Source organism: Tiliqua scincoides, chromosome 9 (assembly GCF_035046505.1).
Source record: "Tiliqua scincoides isolate rTilSci1 chromosome 9, rTilSci1.hap2, whole genome shotgun sequence".
NCBI lineage: Eukaryota > Metazoa > Chordata > Lepidosauria > Squamata > Scincidae > Tiliqua > Tiliqua scincoides.
This window is the reverse complement of record NC_089829.1, coordinates 1,429,346-1,452,267: the sequence shown is the minus strand read 5'-3', so window position 1 is coordinate 1,452,267 and position 22,922 is coordinate 1,429,346. Positions and strand designations below refer to the sequence as shown.

General features: G+C 49.7%; 1 protein-coding gene across 22 annotated transcripts in view; it reads left to right on the top strand.

Moving 5' to 3' along the window:
* ARHGEF10L (Rho guanine nucleotide exchange factor 10 like) overlaps nucleotides 1-22,922 on the top strand; it is a 100,214-nt gene that overhangs the window by 53,826 nt on the left and 23,466 nt on the right. For 14 of the 22 annotated variants that reach the window (XM_066637842.1, XM_066637836.1, XM_066637857.1 and 11 more), the window contains 12 exons: nucleotides 29-202; nucleotides 1,090-1,235; nucleotides 1,977-1,991; nucleotides 3,354-3,538; nucleotides 3,918-4,016; nucleotides 7,126-7,241; nucleotides 8,114-8,241; nucleotides 9,924-10,024; nucleotides 11,908-12,023; nucleotides 15,345-15,431; nucleotides 16,089-16,294; nucleotides 17,053-17,207. In XM_066637842.1, the coding sequence (XP_066493939.1) occupies nucleotides 29-202; nucleotides 1,090-1,235; nucleotides 1,977-1,991; nucleotides 3,354-3,538; nucleotides 3,918-4,016; nucleotides 7,126-7,241; nucleotides 8,114-8,241; nucleotides 9,924-10,024; nucleotides 11,908-12,023; nucleotides 15,345-15,431; nucleotides 16,089-16,294; nucleotides 17,053-17,207 (1,528 nt within the window). The remainder of the gene's footprint in view (nucleotides 1-28; nucleotides 203-1,089; nucleotides 1,236-1,976; nucleotides 1,992-3,353; nucleotides 3,539-3,917; nucleotides 4,017-7,125; nucleotides 7,242-8,113; nucleotides 8,242-9,923; nucleotides 10,025-11,907; nucleotides 12,024-15,344; nucleotides 15,432-16,088; nucleotides 16,295-17,052; nucleotides 17,208-22,922) is intronic. The other 8 variants (XM_066637854.1, XM_066637852.1, XM_066637850.1 and 5 more) reach the window with 3 other exon arrangements.

The following is a 22,922-nucleotide window of genomic DNA, read 5'->3' as shown; positions in this document are numbered from 1 at the left end:
CTTGCTCTTGTTCCTTTGGGCACTCCAGGACATGCTGAAGAACACCCCGAAAGGCCACAAGGACCGGCTCTCGCTCCAGCTGGCCCTCACAGAACTGGAGACCTTGGCAGAGAAACTGAACGAGCAGAAGCGGCTGGCCGACCAGATGGCTGAGATCCAGCAGCTCACCAGGAGTGTTAGTGACCGAAGCAGCCTCAATAAGGTACCCAGGCCGCTTCCCTTCTCAGAGAAGTCTTCTCTGGAGATGGCTTACCCAGGATATCTCTAGTGTTTGCTGCCCATTCCTAACACAGACTGGCTCTGAGCACATCCTTGGGTGGCTCCTCTGCTCCTGGCAGCACTTTTGAGCTGTGCTCCTCTCATTTTGTGTTACCCTCATTACGGACTGTGTTAACTATTACTGGCAGATCTGCAGCCCGCCTCATGCTTCAGAGGAAAGGAATTCTCAGAGCAGCACAAATTGTGGGCATCAGGCGTACCTAACTGAGAGCCTGTTTATGTCTACCTGAAGTTGAATTGCCTGAATTCCCCTGTCCAGTTTTTGGAATGAGAACCATTCTGTGTCATGGTTATCTGTGCCATCAGAACCTTTGGATCTGGGACTTTGAAACTCCAACTTTCTAACTTAAAAGCGTGGAAACGCCCCATTTCCTGCCCCTCCATAGGCTGGAGCCTGCTCCTCAACCCGTTCTTATCCATTTCTCTCTCATTGCTTTCTCCTACTGCCTCCTCTTTGCCTCAGTCTTTTTCTGATTGTTCGTCCTCTTCCTCTCAACCTTCACCCACCTCCTCTTCCAAAATCACCATTGTCTCTACTGGTCTGACCAAACTTTCCTAAAGGCAGTTTGAGAAAAGGCAATCCACAGTCTTCAACAATCCACTTGTTGCAGGTCAGCATTGTAGCCCCAGGACACTTACCTCAAGGGGCGTTTGCAGTTGTGAGCAGCACCTAAACTCCCATCCACTATTCTCTCTCTCTCTCTCTCTCTCTCTCTCTCTCTCTCTCTCTCTCTCTCTCTCTCTCTCTCTCTCTCTCTCTGTGTATTTACTGTATTTTTTTTGCTCTCCTTCTCTCTGCCTTTCTTGTAGCTGTTGAATTCAGGCCAGCGACGGCTATTGCTTTGTGAGACCCTGACGGAGACTGTTTATGGCGACCGGGGCCAACTCATCAAGTCGAAGGAGCGCAAGGTGTTCCTCTTGAATGACATGCTGGTGTGCGCCAACATCAATTTCAAGTGCGTCCATAGCAACGTGATGTGTCATTCTGTGTTGGAAGAGGGATCTGAAAGAGACCAGGCCTCTGGTGCAACAGTGGAATAGAGCTCAGTGACTTCTGCATTCCTTGGGTGTGCCACACAGTCTCTGCACATCTGATCTGAAGGACCCAAATTAGCTCCTTTTCTTGTTCCTTCCCCCCACTTCGGGTATTAGTGGCAGACACTGTTGTTGCTATCTCCTGCTGTAAGGAGTAGGGAATTTTTCTAGCAACTCCAGAATGTTTGTATGTGATGCTAAACTGGGGGAAGTCACAGTCAAACTGGCTCTGCAACTGGGAGGAGGGAAATTCCCCCAGCTTTGGGCAGTGCAAGAGACCCTCCCTGCCATGAACCTGCCTGACAGTGGCAGTTAGCTGTAATGACCAAATGAAACCTCCATGTACAGAGGCAGTATACCTCTGTATACTTGGTGTGTCATCACAGCTGAAGAGTTTCACTTGTGAGCTTCCCCAGAACATCTGGTGGTCCTGTAGTGGCTGAGATGGACTACCTTGCTTTGATCCAACAGGGTCTCTTCACTTTTTCAGAGGACTATGAGCCATTAGAGCAAGATGGAGCTTCCCTGTACAGAGACCTTGGAATGCTGGTTGCTGGGGAGCATCAGCAGGAGATTCAGTTGTGGGAGCAGGTGTGAGCTCAGCTTTCCTGGGGGCTCCTGGAGTTCATAATGACCCTCTTTCGATATTTTTCTTTTTGCAGGCCAGTGAATGCCAGGTAGGCAGAGGGTGTGCGGTGTGGTGTCTGCTCTGCTTTCTTGGGGGCAGGACAGCAATGTGAGAGATTCTGGAGCATGGTGTTGGGTCATGCTGGGTGTGCAGTTGCTTCTGCCTGTTCAGTTTGGGGGCTGGGCGCCAGCTCTGAGCTGCTGTAACACGTCTGGTGCCTTGTGTGATCCTGTAACACCCAGAGGCTGTGGCAGTGCAACAATGATGTGGTGTGGGCTTCCCCACACAATGTTTATGGCACGTGAAGGGCTTTTGTTGGAAACAGGAGTGCTCTTTCCTGCTGCTCTTGGATTTACTTAGAAAGAGCCTGAGATTCCCTGCCCTAAGAAGAGGAACTTGGATCATTTTCAGTGGCAGTCCAGTCAGAATATGATGCCCTCCCCAAGCCTTTTGCTTGTCCAGTGGCGGCGGCAGCAGTGCTGCTCAAGGAGTAGGGAGGCTTTTGGTTGTTCTCTCCCACTACCCCATCACACTCTGCAGTGTGCCCAAGGAGCCAAGTGGTGGCTTGGAGTGGGGAGACCTTTCCTCCCTGCCCTCATCAGCATGCCCAGAAGAACGGCACAGTTATGTTTGGGCTTATCCTGGGACATATAAAGCTGCCCAACACCTGGTTCTGTCTTGCTTAGTCTTGCCTACGCTGGCAGGCAGCGACTCCCAGGACTTCAGGTGAGAGACTTTGCAGGCTGGAGATGCTGCCAGGGACGACCTGCTGGGCCCCGTCTGTCTCAAAAGGTGCAGGAGAAACCAGTGTTTCTAAGCAGCTGCTGGAAGTGACGCAGGGATGAGCTGGAGGTACTGTTGCTCTCCCCACCTGGCCCAGGTAGCAGGTTACCCCACTTGATCCCTGCAGTAACCCTTTGAGGAAGGGCAGGCCAAGCAATGCAACTGGCCCAGGGGCTTCGTAGCTGAGGACTCTTGCCTCTGCCATCCAAGGAAGGCCTTCCATGCACTTGATATGTTAGCCCTGCATGATGTGTCTGAACCCAGCCTGACTTGTGATTACTTCCAGACATTGCCAGTCTGAAAATGGCAAATATTTCAGGTGTTCCCCAAGTGTCTAAGATTTTCTGTCAACAGTGCCACAGGGCAATAGGGGGACAGTTTTGTTGCTGCCGCCCCTGGACCATTTTGGTCCTCTCTGCCTCCAGGGCAGATGTTCACTTGAAGTACCTGCTGCTACTTTTTGAAGTGCTATCGAAAAATCCCAGCATGGAAGCATTTTGGGTGCTGCAGCTTAGCTGTGTGCCAGTCTTGCTGTGGTGTTCTGTTCTGCTGGCGATAGGGCTTGGTGGTGGTGGTGGTCTCTTTCACATTTTGTGCTAACCTTGGGTTGTGTCTTTGGTTCTTGCAGGGGTCAGCTGGAGATTGGCAGCCTTGTCCCTCTGGGCCCGAAGTACATTGTGAAGTGGAATGCAGCCCTCCCACAGGTGCAAGTGGTGGAAGTTGGGCAGGAGAGCAGTGCGTGTGACAAGGACAGCACCGTTGTGCAGAACGTCGGCTCCAAGAAGCACATGCCGACTAGCCAGGCCTCGCACAGTGAGTGGGTCCTTCCTACCCACCCACCCCTACTTACCAGCCAGTTTGGTCTTGCCAGCCACTGTGGCGATGGACAAGGGTTGCCTCTGGTGCCATTTCCACATCACTTTCCAACCCCTCGTTGCTCCTGTGCTTCCCACTTCCTGGCTGGTGAGAAGTTCCAGGGTAGTTGGGTGTGGTTTCCTTTGGCAGAAGGAGCACTGGGGGCCTAGTTGTCACGGGGATAGTGCCATCCCAGCGCTCAGGGCTTATGAGAAGGAGCCTTGCTGCCAGGCAGTTTTGCCATCTCCAAGTGAACATGGGCCGCACATCTGAGGGAAGGGGCAGAATGAACAGTGTCTTGTTGTAACATTTACTTTGTTGGCAAATCCCCGAGCAGAACATAAGTGGAGGCAAACCTCAGGTACTCCTTCAAAGCAGCAGTTCCACCACCTCCTCTCGTCCGATTCCCAGAGAGAGATGGGCCTGCAGCCTCAAGGTACCTTCAGCCAACTCTCCACTCTCTCTTGCAAACTGCTGTTTCTCTCTCTCTCTCTCTCTCATGCACAGCCACACAGATCACATGCTTACTGTTTGCCTTTCACAAAGATGTATGAATCATGTCACACAATGGAGAAGGTCAGCCATATCCGAAGGTGGTGGCCAGACCGTGACTGTAACATCTGGCAACCTGGATTTTTGAATTCAGCAGGCTTTTAAAACTAAGGCCCAAATCCCAACCAACTTTCTAGCACTGACAGAGTTGTGCCAATGGGGTATGTGCTGCATCCTGCTGTTGAGTGGCACTCGCGGAGGCCTCCTCAAAGTAAGGGAAAGTTTGTTCCCTTACCTTGGAGCTGCATTCTGTTCCCTTGGTGCTAGAAAGTTGGTTAGGATTGCACCCTAAGAAACACCTGGATGCCACTAATCCTCTCTGTGTGGTCCCCCCCCCCAAGTGCCTTCAGGTTCTACATTTTTCAGAAACCCAAGTCATTGTGATCTGCTCACCTCTCTTACTTGTGTCTCACCTTCTGTAAGCCCTGATGGTTCTATCTTTCAAAATGCTCAAAGAAGATCTCTAAGTATCCAGGCACATCTCCTGCCATGAGCTCCCATCACCTGAATGTTCTCACCTATTGATGTCATTAAAAAAACCCAGCCAGAAGTCGTAGCGCTCTCCTCCTTCTCACTGATCCTGCCTTTTACCTTCCTTGGCAGCTCAGGGAGGTGGTCTGTGCCCCAGGGTGTCTGGCTGCACGCAGCGGAGTCCATCAATTAGTGCTATCATTGCCTCTGTGCAGAAGTCTGCCTGCTCTGTATTTCCAGCGTTGTCTATTTTCAGCATTGCCTATCTTCTGAGTATTTGGAGTTGTGTGATTGTGAAGTCCCATTTGGAAAGGAGGATATGCTCACCCAGAGGCAGCAGAAGCAACAGTCAGGAGTGCTGTTTTGTGTTGTTTTTTGTAAACCACCTTGGGAATCCTTTGAGAGAGAAAGGCAGGGTAGAAATCAAATAGACAGATAAAGCAGCGTGCTCCTTGATGGCTGAATATTTCAATTTTGATCAGGCCACCATTTCAGGAGTCCCAAGTATTGAGTCCCCTGCGATGCATGCAAAAGGCTCCAGGCTCCATCCCTGGCAGGTAGGGCTGGGAAAGGCCCCTCTCTCCCTGAGACCCTGGAGCGTCGCTGGCAGTCAGAGGCAATATTACTGGCCTGAGTGGACCAAAAGTCTGATTCTACAAAGCAGCAGCTTCCAATATGCATGTAGGCAGTATGGAAAAAGTACCACTTCTCGAGGTGTTCCTAATTATTTCTTTGCCTGATATTGTCTCTGGTCAAACAGAGCAGTTAGCGAGAAGAAGGCAAATATTGGTCTTAAGTTAATTAACAGCTTATCAGAGCTGGCAAGGCAAATTTGCCTCATTGAATGAAACGGGGGCTCAAGTTGTGATGTATACAGTTCCAATTAACACTCCTGGTAACTTTGCTTGGCTCAACCCTAAATGTGACATTTTTGGAGACTTCTGTGTGCTATCAAGTCTTGACACATTCCCACTTTGGTTTTTGCTTTGAGGCTGTGAAAGGTTCAGGTATGATCAGCCAGGCTGTTGTCAGTTAGATGAGCTCACACATCAGAAAATTTATAAATGCTTTGCAACTTCCTCATAAGAACATAAGAACAGCCCCACTGGATCAGGCCATAGGCCCATCTAGTCCAGCTTCCTGTATCTCACAGCAGCCCACCAAATGCCCCAGGGAGCACACCAGATAACAAGAGACCTCATCCTGGTGCCTTCCCTTGCATCTGGCATTCTGACATAGCCCATTTCTAAAATCAGGAGGTTGCACATGCACATCATGGCTTGTAACCCATAATGGATTTTTCCTCCAGAAACTTGTCAATCCCCTTTTAAAGGCATCCAGACCAGACGCCATCACCACATCCTGTGGCAAGGAGTTCCACAGACCAACCACACACTGAGTAAAGAAATATTTTCTTTTGTCTGTCCTAACTCTCCCAACACTCAATTTTAGTGGATGTCCCCTGGTTCTGGTGTTACGTGAGAGTGTAAAGAGCATCTCTCTATCCAATTTATCCTTCCCATGCATAATTTTGTATGTCTCAGTCGTGTCCCCCCTCAGGCGTCTCTTTTCTAAGCTGAAGAGGTCCAAATGCCATAGCCTTTCCTCATAAGGAAGGTACCCCAGCCCAGCAATCATCTTAGTCGCTCTCTTTTGCACCCTTTCCATTTCCACTATATCCTTTTTGAGATGTGGCGACCAGAACTGGACACAATACTCCAGGTGTGGCCTTACCATAGATTTGTACAACGGCATTATAATATTAGCTGTTTTGTTCTCAGAACCTTTTCTAATGATCCCAAGCATAGAATTGGCCTTCTTCACTGCCGCCGCACATTGGGTCGACACTTTTATCGACCTGTCCACCACCACCCCAAGATCTCTCTCCTGATCTGTCACAGACAGCTCAGAACCCATCAGCCTATATGTGAAGTTTTGATTTTTTGCCCCAGTGTGCATGACTTTACACTTACTTACATTGAAGCGCATCTGCCATTTTGCTGCCCATTCTGCCAGTTTGGAGAGATCCTTCTGGAGCTCCTCACAAAAGCCTCTATGCTTTTTTGTGGGGAGTCGGTGAAGTACGACAGGAAAGCTGCGTGTTGGAGAAGATGGTTTGTTTAGGAATTAGGCCACTGAGCTCTGGATTTCCTGTGCACTGACTGGCAGTGGTTCTGCCTGTCAGAGGGTCTTTGTCAGAGCCTGACGAAGACTCTGCCTGTCTTTGTCTGCCTGCCTGCCTGTCAGAGGGTCCTTGTCAGAGGGTCCCAGGCAGGCAGAGGGTCTGCCTGCCTGGGAAAGACAGGAGGGTCTTTCCCAGCCCTAACTGGAGATTCTGCCAGGGATTGAACCTGGGTGGAGGGACATCCTGCATGTAAAGCAGAGGCCCTGTTGTGTAGGTGAGTGTGCGCAGCAGGGCAAAGATGAACTCTATATCGGCACACGTTTGAAGCCAACATCATCTGTCTCTAGCCAAGGCCAGAAAGGTTTGCTGCCAACCGCTTCTCTCTTCTGTCCTTCAGATAAAGTCTACCTGGGCCCACCTCGTCTCTTCCAGGAACTTCAAGACTTACAGAAAGATTTGGCTGTGGTAGAGCAGATAACACTGCTCATCAGCACCCTGCATGGTACATACCAGGTGAGTCCCATTCCTGCAGGAGCCCAAGCATCCTTCTGGCGGGCCTTCCCTCACCTGGTGGCCCTGTGAGACTGGAGGAGTGCTGGGGAAAGGGAGAAAGACTTGGGTCTGACTGGCACAGGGCTGACTGGCACCTCGATTGGATTGGTTCTACTTGCTGCAAGGTGCTTCTGATGAGAGCTTGTAGCTCTTGCTAACGTAATTCTGATTCTTTGCTGCCCAGGCTGCCTACCAATGTTGTAGCTTCACACACAGTGGAAAACAAGGGAAGCCTCTTGCAAGTCTTTGGGAAGCTTTCTCAAGCGAATGGGTTGGCAAGGGAGGTGCTGGAGTCTTCTGGTGCCTTCTGAATTGTTCAACAACCTGTGAATCCACCTCAGACTGCCTGGTCCAGAATGGTGGATTCTGACAGGTGACTTGGTCTTCTTGAGGTCCAGCATGGAGGGTCTTTCTCAGCAGCAGCTTGCCTGGCCCTTTTAGCTGGAAGTACCAGATCTGGAGCTCGCAGTGTGTGAGGCAGGGGGGCTGACCCTGAAGCTTCTTATTGGTATTTTCTTCTATAGCTTCTTATAGATATTATAGAAGCGTCTCATAGATATTTGTATATTACTGTTAGTTCATCACTTACGCATCGTTGGTCTCTGATAGCCGCATTTGATTACATGTTTATAGAAAAGTGGGGTGCAAATCTGAACGTGAAAACTGATCTGTGACATTCGGCCAACGGGCACAGCTCAGTTGCTGGCCTGCCTTGTGACTCGGCTCCAAAGCAGCAGAGAACTCTTGCTCAACTGATGAGCTTTGTCTTGCAGTAGATCACTCTCCCTCTGCGAAAGGACCTGATGCAATTCCTCCTTCTCTCTCTCTCCTAGAACCTGAACATGACGGTAGCTCAGGACTGGTGCTTGGCCCTGCAGAGGCTGATGAGGGTGAAGGAGGAGGAGATACATTCTGCCAACAAGTGCCGGCTCCGCCTGCTGCTTCCTGGAAAGCCAGACAAGTATGGCTTCGTAGTTTAAAAAGCACTAGGCGCTTGGCACAGGTTCTGAGTGTGATGAACTTGCACTCTGGGCAGGCTCCTGTCCTAGGATGAGATCACTCAAGAGAAGCTGAATCGGTAGCCCATCTCACAGGAGTCCTGCTTGGCCTGGTCCCTTACAGCGGTGTCTGGTGTTTAAAGGTGGGAGGTGGTGAATTTTCCAGGCTCTTCATGCAAGTGGTGGGCCTGCCGTAGGAGAGTTTAGGTTTGCAAAAGGTTCTTGGCCAACTTCAAAATAATTCTTTGGTCCAGCTGTTTGTCGGTTTTCACCATTGTAGTGGGCCCGTGCAAAATCTGAACAGCAGCTGCCATTTTGGTATCCCAATAAAAAGTTTAATTGCACATTTTGTTACCGCTGAATAACCAAAATAGCAAACTGAAAAAGAAGGAAGTCCCTATTTTTAACATGCTTTATATTTTGTAATAGTAGTAGTAGTATACCTTATTGTCATTGTTTAAGTACAGCGAAATTTCAATGCACTCCAAGACATGGACGTAAAACACTTATACAACAATCATACAATCAAACTGTCGTATAACACATTCACTCAGGGCACAATCCTAACCCCTTCTGTCAGTGCTTTCCAGCACTGGCATAGTGGTGCCAATGGGACGTGTGCTGAATCCTGCAGTTGGGTGTCACTCACGGAGGCCTCCTCAAAGTAAGGAAATGCTTGATCCTTTACCTCAGAGCTGCATTGCTGGAAAGCACTGACATAAGAGGATTGCACCCTCAGAGATGTAATAAATAATAATTTATCGATTTCGGAATCTAGAATGCATTTTCTAGTTTCGTATTGTGCCTGAACCAAAATGGCCTCCCCAAATAAAGAATTTCAAGCTGTGTGCGACTTTTAAAAAATGCCTGTTTAAAAGGTGCACAGTTCTTTGATTTCAGCTGAGTGTTTTTGACTAAACCACTGTTTACTGACCAGGTGAAATGACTGACTTTGAATGGAAAGCAAGAGGGGAGATCCAGCTTAAAAACAAATGCGTTATCACATCCAGAACATAACAGCCTACATATGTGCAGGCCCTTCCAGAATTTGCTGCTTTGCGACCTTGCTAATTAATTTGGGTGGGGGGTTGTGATTATAATTGTAGCAGATTAATCATGCCAATTAATCAATTAGAGCTTGCAGCTCAGCTCTTTCATGATTTTCAGTTACAGGGACTAGAAAGGCTTAACAATTGTATTTTCTCCTCCTGAGAGATTTTTAACAGTGACTAGAATTTGAATGTGTTGACCTCAAAGAAGTTGAGTGTGTTCTGATTGGTGCCGTCTGCTTGCCCCCCTTCTGCCAGAAACTCAAGGCTGTTTCCTGTATCGTGTCTATTAAGTTGAAAACTACAGATTTTTAGAAAAAATGGGACACAAGGAGGGAAGAGAGGAGAACAAACAATCTCAGGAGCTAGAGCTTTCCTCCCACTGCATAATGAGGTTGTGCAATAGCCGGGTTAAATGGTTACTGTGCAAGACAGATCTTGGGAGGGGGACAGTCATGGTTGATGGAAAAGGGACTCAAATGGCTTGCCTTTCCTCTTAAAGCAGGCAGGTGGGCTAGTCTTAGATGGAGACAGACCTGGGAGAGAAGGAACCAAATGACCTGACATTCTGTTTTCTTGCTTGTTCTCCAACACAGGTCTGGCCGTCCCATCAGTGTCATGGTGGTCTTCATCACCCCCAACCCTCTCAGCAAAATCTCCTGGGTGAACTACCTCCATTTGGCCAAAATTGCCCTCCGTGAGTAAGGCCCATCACTAGCATCTCAAAAAAGACATAGTGGAAATGGAGAAGGTGCAAAAGAGAGCGACTAAGATGATTACGGGGCTGGGGCACCTTCCTTATGAGGAAAGGCTACAGCATTTGGGCCTCTTCAGCCTAGAAAAGAGACGCCTGAGGGAGGGCATGATTGAGACATACAAAATTATGCAGGGGATGGACAGTGGATAGGGAGATGCTCTTTACACTCATGTAAAACACTCATGTTACACTCATGTACATCCACTAAAATTGAGTGTTGGGAGAGTTAGAACAGACAAAAGAAAATATTTCTTTACTCAGCGTGTGGTTGGTCTGTGGAACTCCTTGCCACAGGATGTGGTGATGGCGTCTGGCCTGGATGCCTTTAAAAGGGGATTGGACAAGTTTCTGGAGGAAAAATCCATTACGGGTTACAAGCCATGATGTGTGTGTGCAACCTCCTGATTGTAGAAATGGGTTATGTCAGAATGCCAGATGCAAGGGCGGGCACCAGGATGAGGTCTCTTGTTATCTGGTGTGCTCCCTGGGGCATTTGGTGGGCCGCTGTGACATACAGGAAGCTGGACTAGATGGGCCTATGGCCTGATCCAATGGGGCTGTTCGTATGTTCTTATTCCTGGGACCTGTGCAAAGAACAGCTCTATTAGGGCCAGCCAAGGCTTTTCCCAGGGCCAGGGACGGACGTCTCTGCATCACCTCCTGTTGTGAAGAGGGGAGGTGGGAAAAACAGTTGCTGTTTCAGAGAAGCTCATTAGCTATCCCCGTTCCTGGCTGAGGTTGGCTCCTTTCAACTGCTAAGAGGACGAAAGCTCTCCATTAACTGTCTTAAATGGAGCGAGTCCCCTCTGGAAGTTTATGAGTGAGGGGGGGGATGGCGGCGGGGAAACAGCCCCAAACGAATAACCCCACAATGTCACTGTTCCAAGTATTCTGTTCTGAGCCGTTCCTGCCCTTTAATCTCTTCATTAACCGGAGGAAAGAGAGCGGCAAATGATTCTGGGTACTGCTGACTTCCCTGCCTGCTCACTCGGAGCTCCCCGAAGATGCTTCTGTTCCTTCTTATCTCTCTTTTCTATTTAAGTCCAGCCGCTGCTGCAGCAAGAAAGCTTTTCTCTCTTCTCTTTAAAAAAAGCGCAAGAGAGAGGGGGAAATTCATTTGAAATCTTATTTGAATTCCCGTCTTCCCTCAGGCAGTGAGGGTTTGATTCTCTTGTATTTTTTAAGCAGTTTGTTGGCCTATTTTAATCTGAAGCGCCTGTGGAAAAATAACTGCAGCCGCCACTTAAAAATAAGATGTGTTATTAAACTGCTAATGTGGAGGAGAATTAATAAAGTAAATCATTATTGCTTTGTTTGCTTGGCATGACTGTCAATGGTGGCATTTTTGGCCAGAGTGCAGAATTCTTACGGGCACTGCCTAGGAGGAATGCCAATCATGGGCACAGTTCTATCCAACTTTCCAGCACCGATGCAGTCATGCCAATGGGGCATGCATTGCATCCTGCAGTGGGAGGGCAGTCACAGAGGTCTTTCCTGGGGGCTGCATTGGCGCTGGAAAGTTGGACAGGATTGGGTGTATCCTGGGTGTACAGCCAAGAGCGTATCAGATTTGTGTACAAACCGGCTTGTGCAGAAAGTCTTCAGTGTCAGTTTCTCCTAAAGCCCACAGCATGTTCTTGGAGTGCCCCTCTGTAGGTTCCTTCCTTGCAGCCAACTGCAAAATTGTTGGTCCAGCTTGGTGCCATGAGAAGTGTTATCAGAGCAACTTGTCAGAGACCAGTTGAGTCCACAATAGTGGTGGAACTCTGACCTTTCATTTCCAAGCTATGTTGGAGGCTCTTTCAACTTTTCCTTTGCTGCAGGGGAGGAAAACCAGCCGGGCTGGCTGTGCCCTGAAGAGGACAAGAAGAGCAGAGCCTGGTGCCCTATCTTGGTCTGCCGCCTCCCTGCTTTTTCCTCCAAGGCTCTTGACTTGCAGGTAAGAAATCAGTGTTTTCTCAGTGTTTCCTAGTCTAATCATTGCTGGTGACAGGCAGGTCAGGTAGGAGCTGTTTGGGGATGGAAGTGGGAAGTTGTGAACCTGTGTACAACAGAAGATGTGCTCTGCTGTTTGATCCATGGGGCCCTTTGGCTGGTCATTCTCCTTCTGTCTGGTGCAGAATCGGACCATCAGCCCCACCCACCCTGCTCAGACCGATTGACTGACAGCAGCTCTCCGAGGGCTGGGGGAGAAACCTTTCTCCGTCTTCTGCTGCTTTTCCCTGGAGGTTGAAGCTGGAGCCTTCTGCATGCAGAGTATGTGTGGCACTGAGCTGACCTGTTCTCCATCAGCTTGCTGGGCCACCTAGCAGTACCTATCTGAGGACTTGAACAGGGGTCTTTCCCAGCACCTGCTATCAAAGCCCCTTTTAACTGAAGAGGCTGGGCTGTCTGATGTGGAACCTTTTGTAGTGCTGTACCCATTGGGCTAACTGTCCACCTAGTCTGTTCTGCTTGTCTTCAGTCGACCAGTAGTGGCATTCTGAGGCCTTGGGCAAAGAGGGGTCCCTTTCCCAGCTCCACTTCCTGAGAAGTCTGTTAACTGTGGAGATGCCTGTTAACTGGCACCCCGGGACCTCCTGTGTGTCTCCTGCAACTAAGCAGCAGCTCCGCTCACCCAGGGAAAAGCACAGTGCCCTGTACTGGAGCACCAACAAGTTTGCCAGCAGCCAAGAGTACAGACCTGCATGGTTCTGATGTTTGCATCTTGACTGGAACTTCTGCAGCCAGGCTTTGGTCCTCATCCGTCTGCTTTTGCCTGGATTATGCCTACTGGTGCTTGACCCTCACTCTCCACATCACTTTCTCACTAATAATATCCACCCCAGTGGGCCCAAGGAGACGAACAGCCAGCGTGGTTCTCCCTGGGCCACAATTAACAGGCTGGTCTGCAGTTGATGACTCAGGAGTGCCCCAGCACTCCAGGCAAACGGAGCTGGTGGAAAGGAGACGTCACTTGTCGGTTCTCCAGCTGCAGAAATCAATGCTACTTTCTCAGTAGAAATGGTTGGTGTTTCCCCTTTGAACCCTTCGCATAAGCCATGGCTGTGACCTGGCAGCTGATTATTTTTATTTTTCACATTTTTATACTGCCCTTTTCCCAAAGAGCTCAGGGCAGTGGACACAGCTGCTCCCCTCCTGTTGTCCTCACAACACTCTGTGAGGTAGGTGAGGCTGAGATAAAGTGACTGGGGAGAGGGGAGTTTAACTGCTGGATTGGCTCTCATTGCAGCCTTCTGCTTCTCGGGGCTTCTCCCCAGCGCTGGTGTTTTTCTGACTCTTTTCCAAGTGTGTTTCTCTCCTTGAAACAGTTTTTCAGAATCTGTTTTTCAGTGTTTGTTTCAGTAAAACAAGAAACATCAAATAAGATAATACAACTGTAAGCAGCATCCATGAAGCCAAAATCCATTACTGAACCAGACTTCATAGCACTGCAACCCCCCCCCAAAAAAGCTAATTGGAAAAGCCAGGTGTTGGGAGAACCCCTACATGTGTCTCTAGAGATGCCTGGTCTAAATCCTTGAGTAGGCACACAGCTCACTTGGTGCTCATTTGCTCTCTCTGAGAACAGGACCCCCTAGAACTCCCCTGAAGCCACACTGCCCCCCACAAGCCATCCCATTCCTTTAAATCTCCAGTGAATCCCCTCCCCTAACTAACTCGGCTCTCCTCTTCTTCAGAGGACTTTTGAATGTCATCTTCCTCTTTTTTCAAGACTCCAATTAGTGGCAGTGACAGGAGCAGAGTTTTTAGGCCACCGGCTGTGTCCTGCTCATCCCCCTCCAGTTCCAGCGGGACAGCTCTCACGCCGTCATCGACAGAGCCTGGTGCACGTCCCCTTCCAAAGGCCCGGCTGCCGTTCTGTCTAATTAGACCAAATGGCGCCACGGTTTCCTTTGGGGATGGCAGAGTTTTTCTCTTTTTGCCAAAGCTCTGGTGCTTTCTTCATCAGTCCGGCTGCAGATTTTTGCTCTTTTGATGATCCTGTGGTTGATTTCTCCCCCTCGCCCCCCCAAAAGGATAATAAAACAGCTGGAAGAGGAGGCCTTCTGTACTGCTACATTACGATTAATCTACAAAGTTTCTTTGACTCCAAAATGTCCTTTCCTCCCTTCTGCTTTCCCCAGAGGGTCTGGAACAGCTTTGTTGTCTTGTGTCTTCTGCCTTCAAAGGCTTACCTCTGCTTTACCCCCAGTGAAAGAGAGATGCATTCCCTTGGGGGTGGCACAGAATGCTCTGGAACGTCCTTGGTCATCTTGACCCCCATCTCTCTCACCTCTCCAGGCAACAGCGTGATCCATATGGGAGTGTGAGTCTCTTCTCCTACCTAAGGCAAAACCACAGTGTTAGCAGCACATCTGTTTCACCAGTCCTAGGACAATGGTGAGGTCTCACAGCATCAGACCAAAGACCACAGTCTGGTCACAATGTCCAGTGCTCTCACAGAGACCAAGCAGATGTATCTGGGAAGACTGCTTCTGAGCTTGAACTGATAGTCATTGATAGGTTTTGCCTTCTGTGACTATAGCCAGTCATTCTGAGAGATTAGCTACGCGAAGGTGACCTTGCCTGGAGTACCACTCCTTACAGGAATTTGTCCCATCCACTTTAGCAGCCACCCCCACCTTTTGTGACCATGAATTCCCCAGACAAACGATGCACTGCTGTGTGAAGAAGCCCCTTCTGCCAGTCCATTTTCCGGTATCCCCCAGCCTGGTTCCAGTGCTGTGAGCGAGAATGCTTGCCCGCCACTCTCTGCCCCACATGCATTCATTTTGGAAGCCTCAGTCCTGTCCTTGCTTTAGCTGCCCTTTCCCTAATTCAAAATCCCCAAATGTTGTTGCTTTCTGACCCTTTTAGTGGCCCTCTTCTGTACTTCTCCATTTTGCCATTCAGTGGCAATCCCGAAATTTTGTCCTCCTTTTCAAGGTTTCATTTTTCTGATTCTGGGCTTTCTTTCCTCCTGCTTAAGAGGAGAAAAAAGAGAGTGGGAGAAGGTAGGACAAACTGAGGGCTGAAGACAAATGGAGGCAGAGAGATTCAGCGAGGAAAGGAGAAGATGGACATGTGCTGTGCGGAACAATGAACTTGTGCAGCTTCTTTTCATTTCAGGGGAATTTCTGCCCAGGAAGTTCAGTGGATTGAATCTCCTTTGATTTCGGGTTTTTCATTCGCCAGCCTGTTCCCTTTAGCAGAGCGAAGTCTCCCTCCTCCTTGGTGGTTTCCATTTGTGACTTCTCCTTTTTAATTCCTTGCTCAGCTTGGTGCCGCCTTGCACAGCCCGGTCCATTCTTCATTGCTGGGTTTCTCCGCTGTCAGCACTTCCCTACCACAAGGATATCTTTGGGTGAGTTTGTACTGCCATGATACATAGTTAGTAATTGCAAGAAGTAGTAACCAGGGAGCTGACCCATTAAAAATCTGGGCACGGTTTTGATCTGGGTTCACCAGCCTTTTTTGAACTCCTTGGCTTGCAAGGAGTGGCTCGATGAGCAGCTCAAGACACTTTGAATTTGGTTTGGATACATGCTGCTAAGTGGCATATGAAGAGGGAGGCTGCCCCCGGCCCTGGGTGCCAGGTGGCACTGGAGTGTCTGAGAGGCCACCCCAACATGGTGGCAGCAAAGGGGTGATCCTGACTGCAGCTGTGCAAAAGAAGCATGTTGATTGGTATGATTTTATATACCAAGTTACAAAGTTGTATATAAATATAAACATACAAAGTTAGTGTATATATTCCAAATGGAATCAAAGGAAGTGTTCGCTGTCAGCACTTCTTCTCTGGCCCTTCATTTCAGGTCATAACTATTACTGAAACTTTAGTCATGGGGGTTTGCCAAAAACTTATGGGCTTCGGGTTCTAAACGATGTTGGCACACCACTGATGGCATGCAGAAGGATTGGGGTGGGTGTCATTGGCTGCCTTGGGTGGTTGTGAGCCCTGCAGAGCAGGACAGAGATATTTTAAGATGAAATGGCGAACTTGTCCCTCTTGGTCCCGCAGGTCGGGGGAGGCCAGGAAGGAGCCGGTGGCCAAGTGGAAGTCTTTTCTCTCAACCGCTCAGTGCCTCGCACCGTGAAGTCCTTCCCGGTGTCCTCCCAAGTGCTCTGCATGGAATACATTCCAGAGAGAGCTGAGAATTTGCAGGCAGATGCTGACCAAGCTTTGCCAGCGCAGCCTTCCATCTGCCTCGGGCTACAGGATGGCAGGTGAGGAGCTGGGGGCCGTGATTGCAGTGGGTTGGGGTGCAAAAAGCAACCAGGCTTTAGTGAGTGGGCTCCTGGATCTGGACGATATCAGCCCATGCCGTCAGAGTTCTGGAGCAGTACAAGAGAATTAGAGATGGGGGGGGGGAAGAGTAAGACCAGGCTTCACTTAAGGTTGGAGGCAGCAGTCCAGGGGCTTCTGCATCATCCTCACACAAGAAGCAAATGGCTGGATTTCAGTCTGGCTCTGAGGCTGTATAAGACTCCTCAAAGCAGGGGCTGGCCCTTGGCAGTGAGCCAAAAGCGCAGCCTGGAGGGGTCACCCTTCAGCCTCCAGGTCTAGTCTGTCAGGCTTGAGACAGGCTTGCTGGAAGCAAGGTGCCAAAGGCCTGAGTTTTGAGAACCTGAATTCCAAGACCCTCCCCCAGCCCCAATTACAAAGGTCATGAGCAGTTGTTAAGTGTCGTAGCTGTAAAGTAGGGGTCAGTCTTTCCCCTGGTGAAACTGCTCCCCCTCTTCCTTTGTGGTCTCCCTAGAGCCAGACTGTGAGCCACTCGGGGCAGGGATCCACCTCTTCTTGCTGATAGGGCTATAGACATTTATTCCAGGGGACGGACGGACCAGACAAAGCTTCCAGCAGCTCCCCAATCGCCCACTAGGGGTCACTCATTCTGTTCTAGTTTTTAGCAAGTTAGCTGCCATACTCTTCTTTCTCCAAGCGCCCTCAACTGTGTGTCCCCTGCGCATATTTTTCCCCTCAGCATCCTGGTTTATGGAAGCGTGGACACGGGAATGCAGTGTCTGTTGACCAGCAAGAGCCCCGGCCTGCAGCCAGTCCTCTGTTTGAAACACAGCCCCAATTACCTGTTCGCTGGCCTACAGAATGGCACAGTGGCTGCTTATGCCAGGAGCACCGGTAAGCACCTGTGAATGTGTGGGAAGACGGACCCTGACTCCAAGCCCTAGTGCTGTTCCTGCGCCATGCGTCTGGAAGTGGGAGGGCAGGGCAAAGAGGTGCTTTTCTCCCAGAGGTCTTGGGAGTCCTTCAGCATACCTCAGTGGTTCTCACCCATTTAGCACCAGGACCCACTTTTTGGAATGAGAATCTGTCAAGACCCACTGGAAGTGATGTCATGACCAGAAGTGACATCATCAAGCAGGAAATTTTTTAGCAATCCTAGGCTGCAGTCCTACCCACACTTATCCAGGAGTAAGTCCCATTTACTATCACTGTTAAAATAATATACGCAGTATTGTTAAACGCAGAGGTCTGTAATATTTTCCCAAATGCTGTCACATAACCTTGTAGCAACAAGTCTAATATATAAAAGATTGAAATGAATGGAGACCCACCTGAAATTGGCTCACGACCGACGTTGTGGGCCCCAACCCACAGTTTGAGAATCACTGGCGAACCTAATGAAGGAGAAACCAGACAAGAGGCATCACTGGAACTCGCAACAACTTTTTTCTGAAAAACAAGCGTGGAAGGTAACTGGAATCAGTGTGGAGTCAAAGGGTTACCTCCACCTGTTCTTGCCCAGATTATATTCCATGCTTGCTGGGGGAGGAGACATCGGGAGTTCCCACTACGGAACTTCCTTGTTTTATACACTTTGGACCTAAACTGACCGTGAGTGTTGCAACAGCCCCTTAACAGAAGAACATAAGAACAGCCCCACTGGATCAGGCCATAGGCCCATCTAGTCCAGCTTCCTGTATCTCACAGCGGCCCACCAAATGCCCCAGGGAGCACACCAGATAACAAGAGACCTGCATCCTGGTGCCCTCCCTTGCACTGGTGTTCTGATATAGTTGCTCTTTGCACAGTTCTGAAATCTGGAGGTGGTTATTTCAAAATATTCCTCTCCCCTCAACTTCCAGTTTCAAACTGTTGTTTTGGAGGGGATGCTTTAAAAAGAAAAGGAATCCCAAACCTACACAAATACCTCCTGGAAGTATTATTGATGGCATTTGAAGGCAACGATGAGACCCTGTGCTTACTCGACTGTGCATCCTGGACTGATTCACCCTGTAAATCCCAACCCTGTGCCACAAGGGTCCAAACCCAGTAGCAGGCACAGTGAGAAATACTGCAAAAGGAGTATAAGCTCAGGGGCAGACAGTCCCCACTTCTCCCTGCCCCAAGTATCTTCAGTTCTGTCCTCCATATACCAACTTCTATGCATCGACTGCCATTCTGGGACTCCCAGGAGAAAAAGCGTCCACAAAACCCCCAACCCAGAAGCGCAACAAACAAAATAGGTTTGTGCTCTTGTCACTTCCTGAGGCTGCTCTCATGGGGAAGGTTTCATCTACACTTTGTATCCAAGTGCCTTTAATTAATTTAAAATCTATTTTAATTTCCTGTGGGTGTGACGGGGAGAAGAACCAGCTTCCTATCGTAGTCTCTTTCCCTCACCACTGTCCCTCAAAGAACACTTTATGCTAATTGCCTTTAAAAATGCAGTGCCTGGAATCCAGGTCTGGGTCCCGAGACAAAACCCCCATTGGAAAGCTCTGTAATTTCCTATTGATTGGCTGTCAGTTCTCTCTGGTGACACGGACGGCCACTGCTTGACTGCCAGTGAAGTCTGTCAAACACGTTTTCACTCCCCTTCCTGGGTTGCATTTTTCATGAATGAAGGGCCCGTGCTTGGGTTTGTTCAACTCAGTTTTGTGGGGTGTAGTTGGATTTTGCAAACTTGGGCCAATATCACCTGAGCTCTGTGTGTGTGTGTGAGACAGACAGACAGACAGATACTTCCCTTACATTCTAGTTACAGAAAGATTTGCTTCTGTTTACCAGCCCTTCCCAAATTCATTTTGTGTTCATTCTCACTAAAAGAGGAGTTAAGGTGCAGTCAGAAAGAGGACATGGCTTGGTGACACCTGCAGGCTCCCGGTTCGGTCTCTGGGTACAGCTGTAGAAGACCCCTCTCTGAGGCCTTAGACTGGCAGCATCAGCAGTTCATCAGTGCTGACAGTCCTGAGCCAAATGGCTGGAGGTTCTGACTTGCAAGAAATGCATTCCTGTGCCACCTTGTCAAAAGGGGTCTTGATCTGCTGTGCTGAGAGCTGAAGTGACTGTCTGGTTCCGGCAACATGGCAATTACGATATTGACCTACCTTGCAGGGCTCTCAGCTGCAGACTGCTGAGAGAATGTGCATGATGTACATTCAGTGTTCTAAACCAGTGTTTCTCAAACTGTGGGTCAGGACCCACTAGGTTGGTCATGAGCCAATTTCAGGTGGGTCCCCATTCATTTCAATATTTTATTTTTAATAGACTTGATGCTACCATGGGATGTGACTGCATTTGGGAAAATGTTGCAGATCTGTACTTTTAACAAGCTAATATGTATATACTTTTAACAATGATCGTCATTGGAACTGACTCCTTGGTAAGTGTGGGTAGGACTGAAGCCTAGGATTGTTAAAACTCTTCCTGCTCGATGATGTCACTTCCGGTCATGACCCACTTCTGGTGGGACCTGACAGATCCTCATTCTGAAAAGTGGGTCCCGGTGCTAAAAGTTTGAGAACCACTGCTCCAGACGGTTGGACAGCCACATGCTCTCTGAGCACATACGGCCCGGCAGGCCTGCTGCCCAGAACTGCCTCTGTCCAGGGTGGGGTGGAGGCAGTTTCTGCACCGGCTTGTCTTCTGCTGTGTCATGTTTAGTGCCTCTGTTTGAGGACCACCTGGCTCCCTCCTCCTTCACATCCCCTTCTACACCCTAATCTGTGACTTGTTGCCTGCCCTCTGTTCCAGGGCTGCGAACGGATGTTTACCCAGTGCTTCTGAACTCCACTTGGCAGCGAATGGCTTTTATTAATTAGCTTCTGATAAGCTGTTTATGGTTTTTAATTAAAGTGTGTGTGGTGGGGGGAGGTGAAGCACAATGTTAGCAGAGGGGTTGGGGAGAGGAGAGGCTGTATCTCCCAGGCAGAGGCAGGCAGTGCTGTAATCTGCCACTTCCATCTGCGAGGGGCAGAGTTGGTGTAAATTCTGAAGCATGAAGATACCCGTAGGAGGCACACCTGCCTCTTGCTAGAAGAGAACCTTCTGGGCTTTCTCTCCGTGTTGGGGAATCTGGCTGGAAGTGCTCTGATATTTTCTCCGTTTAGACGAATCGTGCGTTTGGGGGTGAGACCAAAGCACTGATAAAGGTTTAAGCTGGTGGAGGAGAGCTGTTTGGATGGTGGCTCTTGTGGCGTCTGTGCTCCAAGTTCCGTATTCACAAGTACGCTGGACTAATGGATGCCATAACAACAGCTCTGCTGGGTTAGACCTGGGACTTGTGTAGTCCAGCTTCCGTGCCACCCAGTGGCCAACTGGACACCTCTGGGAAGCCCTCAACAGGGAATGAAGAGACATCAGCTGTCCCCTGTGCATCTCTCCAGCATCTGGTACTCCGAGGCACATGGGGTCCTGGCTAAGTGAAACTTATGAGCCTCTCCTCCTCCACGTACAGTCAACCCCCTCTTTGAAAGCTACCTGATCAACTGGTCACCTGATCCGGAGTGCTGAATGGTGGTGCAGAGGGGATCTTGTCACTGCCTTTCTCCCTCTTTGAGTGAGGAGGCAGGAGAGGATTGAGGGCTGCACTGAGGTCCCACTTCCAGGGCCAGACCCACACCAAGCAGAACATGGGGCGCTGCCCTGTGGGGAGCCGATCCATTGCCCGCTCTGGCTGGCAGTGGCTCTCCAGGGACTCCAAAAGGGAAAGTTCTTTCTCTGTTCTGCTCCTGGAGAGCAACTCCTGATGCTGGATCGTGAACCTGGGGTCATCTGCCTGCACAGCAGGTGCCTTGACAGTGAACTGTGGTTCTCCCCCCACCGTAGCAAGAAGCTCAGTCAGCCCCTTAGACCACCCAGGTCACTAGTGCCTGCGCTGACTGGCAGCATCTCTCCCAGAGTTTCCAGCTGGGGCCTTGTCCATCACTTACTGAGTTCATCCTGTGAATGGGAGTTGTAAAAATAGATGCATGCTGGCATGTTTTGGACAAGGGTGGTGACATGTGGGGTCACTCTGATGTTTGGCTGGAGAGAGCCCCACTGAGGCCCATGAAGAGTCCCAGGTCTGTGTGTGTGTTTGTGCCATTTTCGTCATGCAGGTGGGAGCAGTGGAAGGAGTGGTGCTGGAAGCTTCCTCCCACCTCTCTTCTGAGCGCGAGGCTTTGGCTAGTGTTTCAAGTCTGCTCCCATCTTGCCTTTGCTTCTGCAGCCGGTTGTGGAGCCAGGGGCAGAATTTGGCAGGCTTTCTTTCAAAGCTAGGTGGAGCTGCTTGCTAGCAGGGCCGACAACTCAGGACATTCTGGGACAGGAGAGCTCAGTCCCTTCCCGTTGCCGCAGTGGCTTTTTTGCGGCAAGGATTTGCCTTAATAGAGGAGGGTGGCAGGATTTTTTAAGCATTCCATTCAGGAAGGGGAATCCTTGACATGCCTGCATTATTGTCTGCAGTCCTCGTGTCCCTGTCTGTCTTCCAGCACCCCAATTCCAGTGTTGTTTTGGGGTAGGTGTGAGGCAAGGCTATGCATATTTGCTTCCTGTTGTAACACAGGGCTGCCAGCCGTGGATGTGCTCAGCCTTTCCCTGTCTGCTCCTCAGATGTTACAGCAACTCCCCCCATGCAATGCTGATCCCCTCATTCTTTTGCCTTTCATGTTTTGCCTGTTTTGTTTTTATTTTGGCCACTGCCTGGGGCATTTGAGCCTTGCAGACCAGCAGAAGGGCTGCTTCTGTGTGCTGCTAGCATCTGCATCATCCATCCACAAGACCCCAAAATGAGCCCTGCTGGATCTGACTAAAGTGGGTTCATTGAACCTGGCATCCTGCATGCACTATCCAGCCAGGTGCAGCCAGGAAGTCTACAAGCAGGCTTCCTGCTGTTGCTTGGTCCCAGCAGCTGGCAATCACAGATATACTGCCTCCAAAGGTGGAGGCTGAACACCGCCGTCCGGACCAGTAGCCTTCTTCTCCCTGAATGTGCCCAATCTCCCTTTAAAGCCATCCTAGCTAGTGACCTTCTTGTGGCAGCCAGTTCCACCTACAACTCTTTCTACTCCCACCTCTGGAGGGAAGATCCTGGCACCTGCGGTATCGCATCAACCGCTGAGGAGCAGAAAAATATCTATTTACCTGTTGTGATTTTTTAGCTGTAAGCTATTTTGGGAGCCAGTGTTGCCTGGAAAGTGGGGAATGAATTGCAGTGAATGTAGCCAACTGAGCACTCTTTTTCACCCTACGTTCTTAGCACTTGGAAAACTGCTCCAGGGAGGTAGTTTCGTCGTGGGGACAGCCGAGCAACGTTGTGTGCAAATGGCTCATAGCCCAGAACAACTGGGAAGGCTGCATCTCTCACCAGAATGGGAGTGGGGTTGCAAGACATGGCCTGAGTGCATCTCTGCAGGCCCCCAAAGCTGGCTTTCTCTTCTGGGTCCAACCTATTTTCTGCGTTTTCCATGGGGTGTAGTGGTGGGTCCCACCAGCACGCTGATGAAGGGAAGCTCACCGCTCCCCATGGGGTGCTGTGCTGTGGCCCAGTCTAGGGGGCAGGGAGTCTTCATTCTGGCTCTTTGTTTCACTTTAAGAGCCAGGAGCAGCCCACTTGGGGTTTTGGAATGG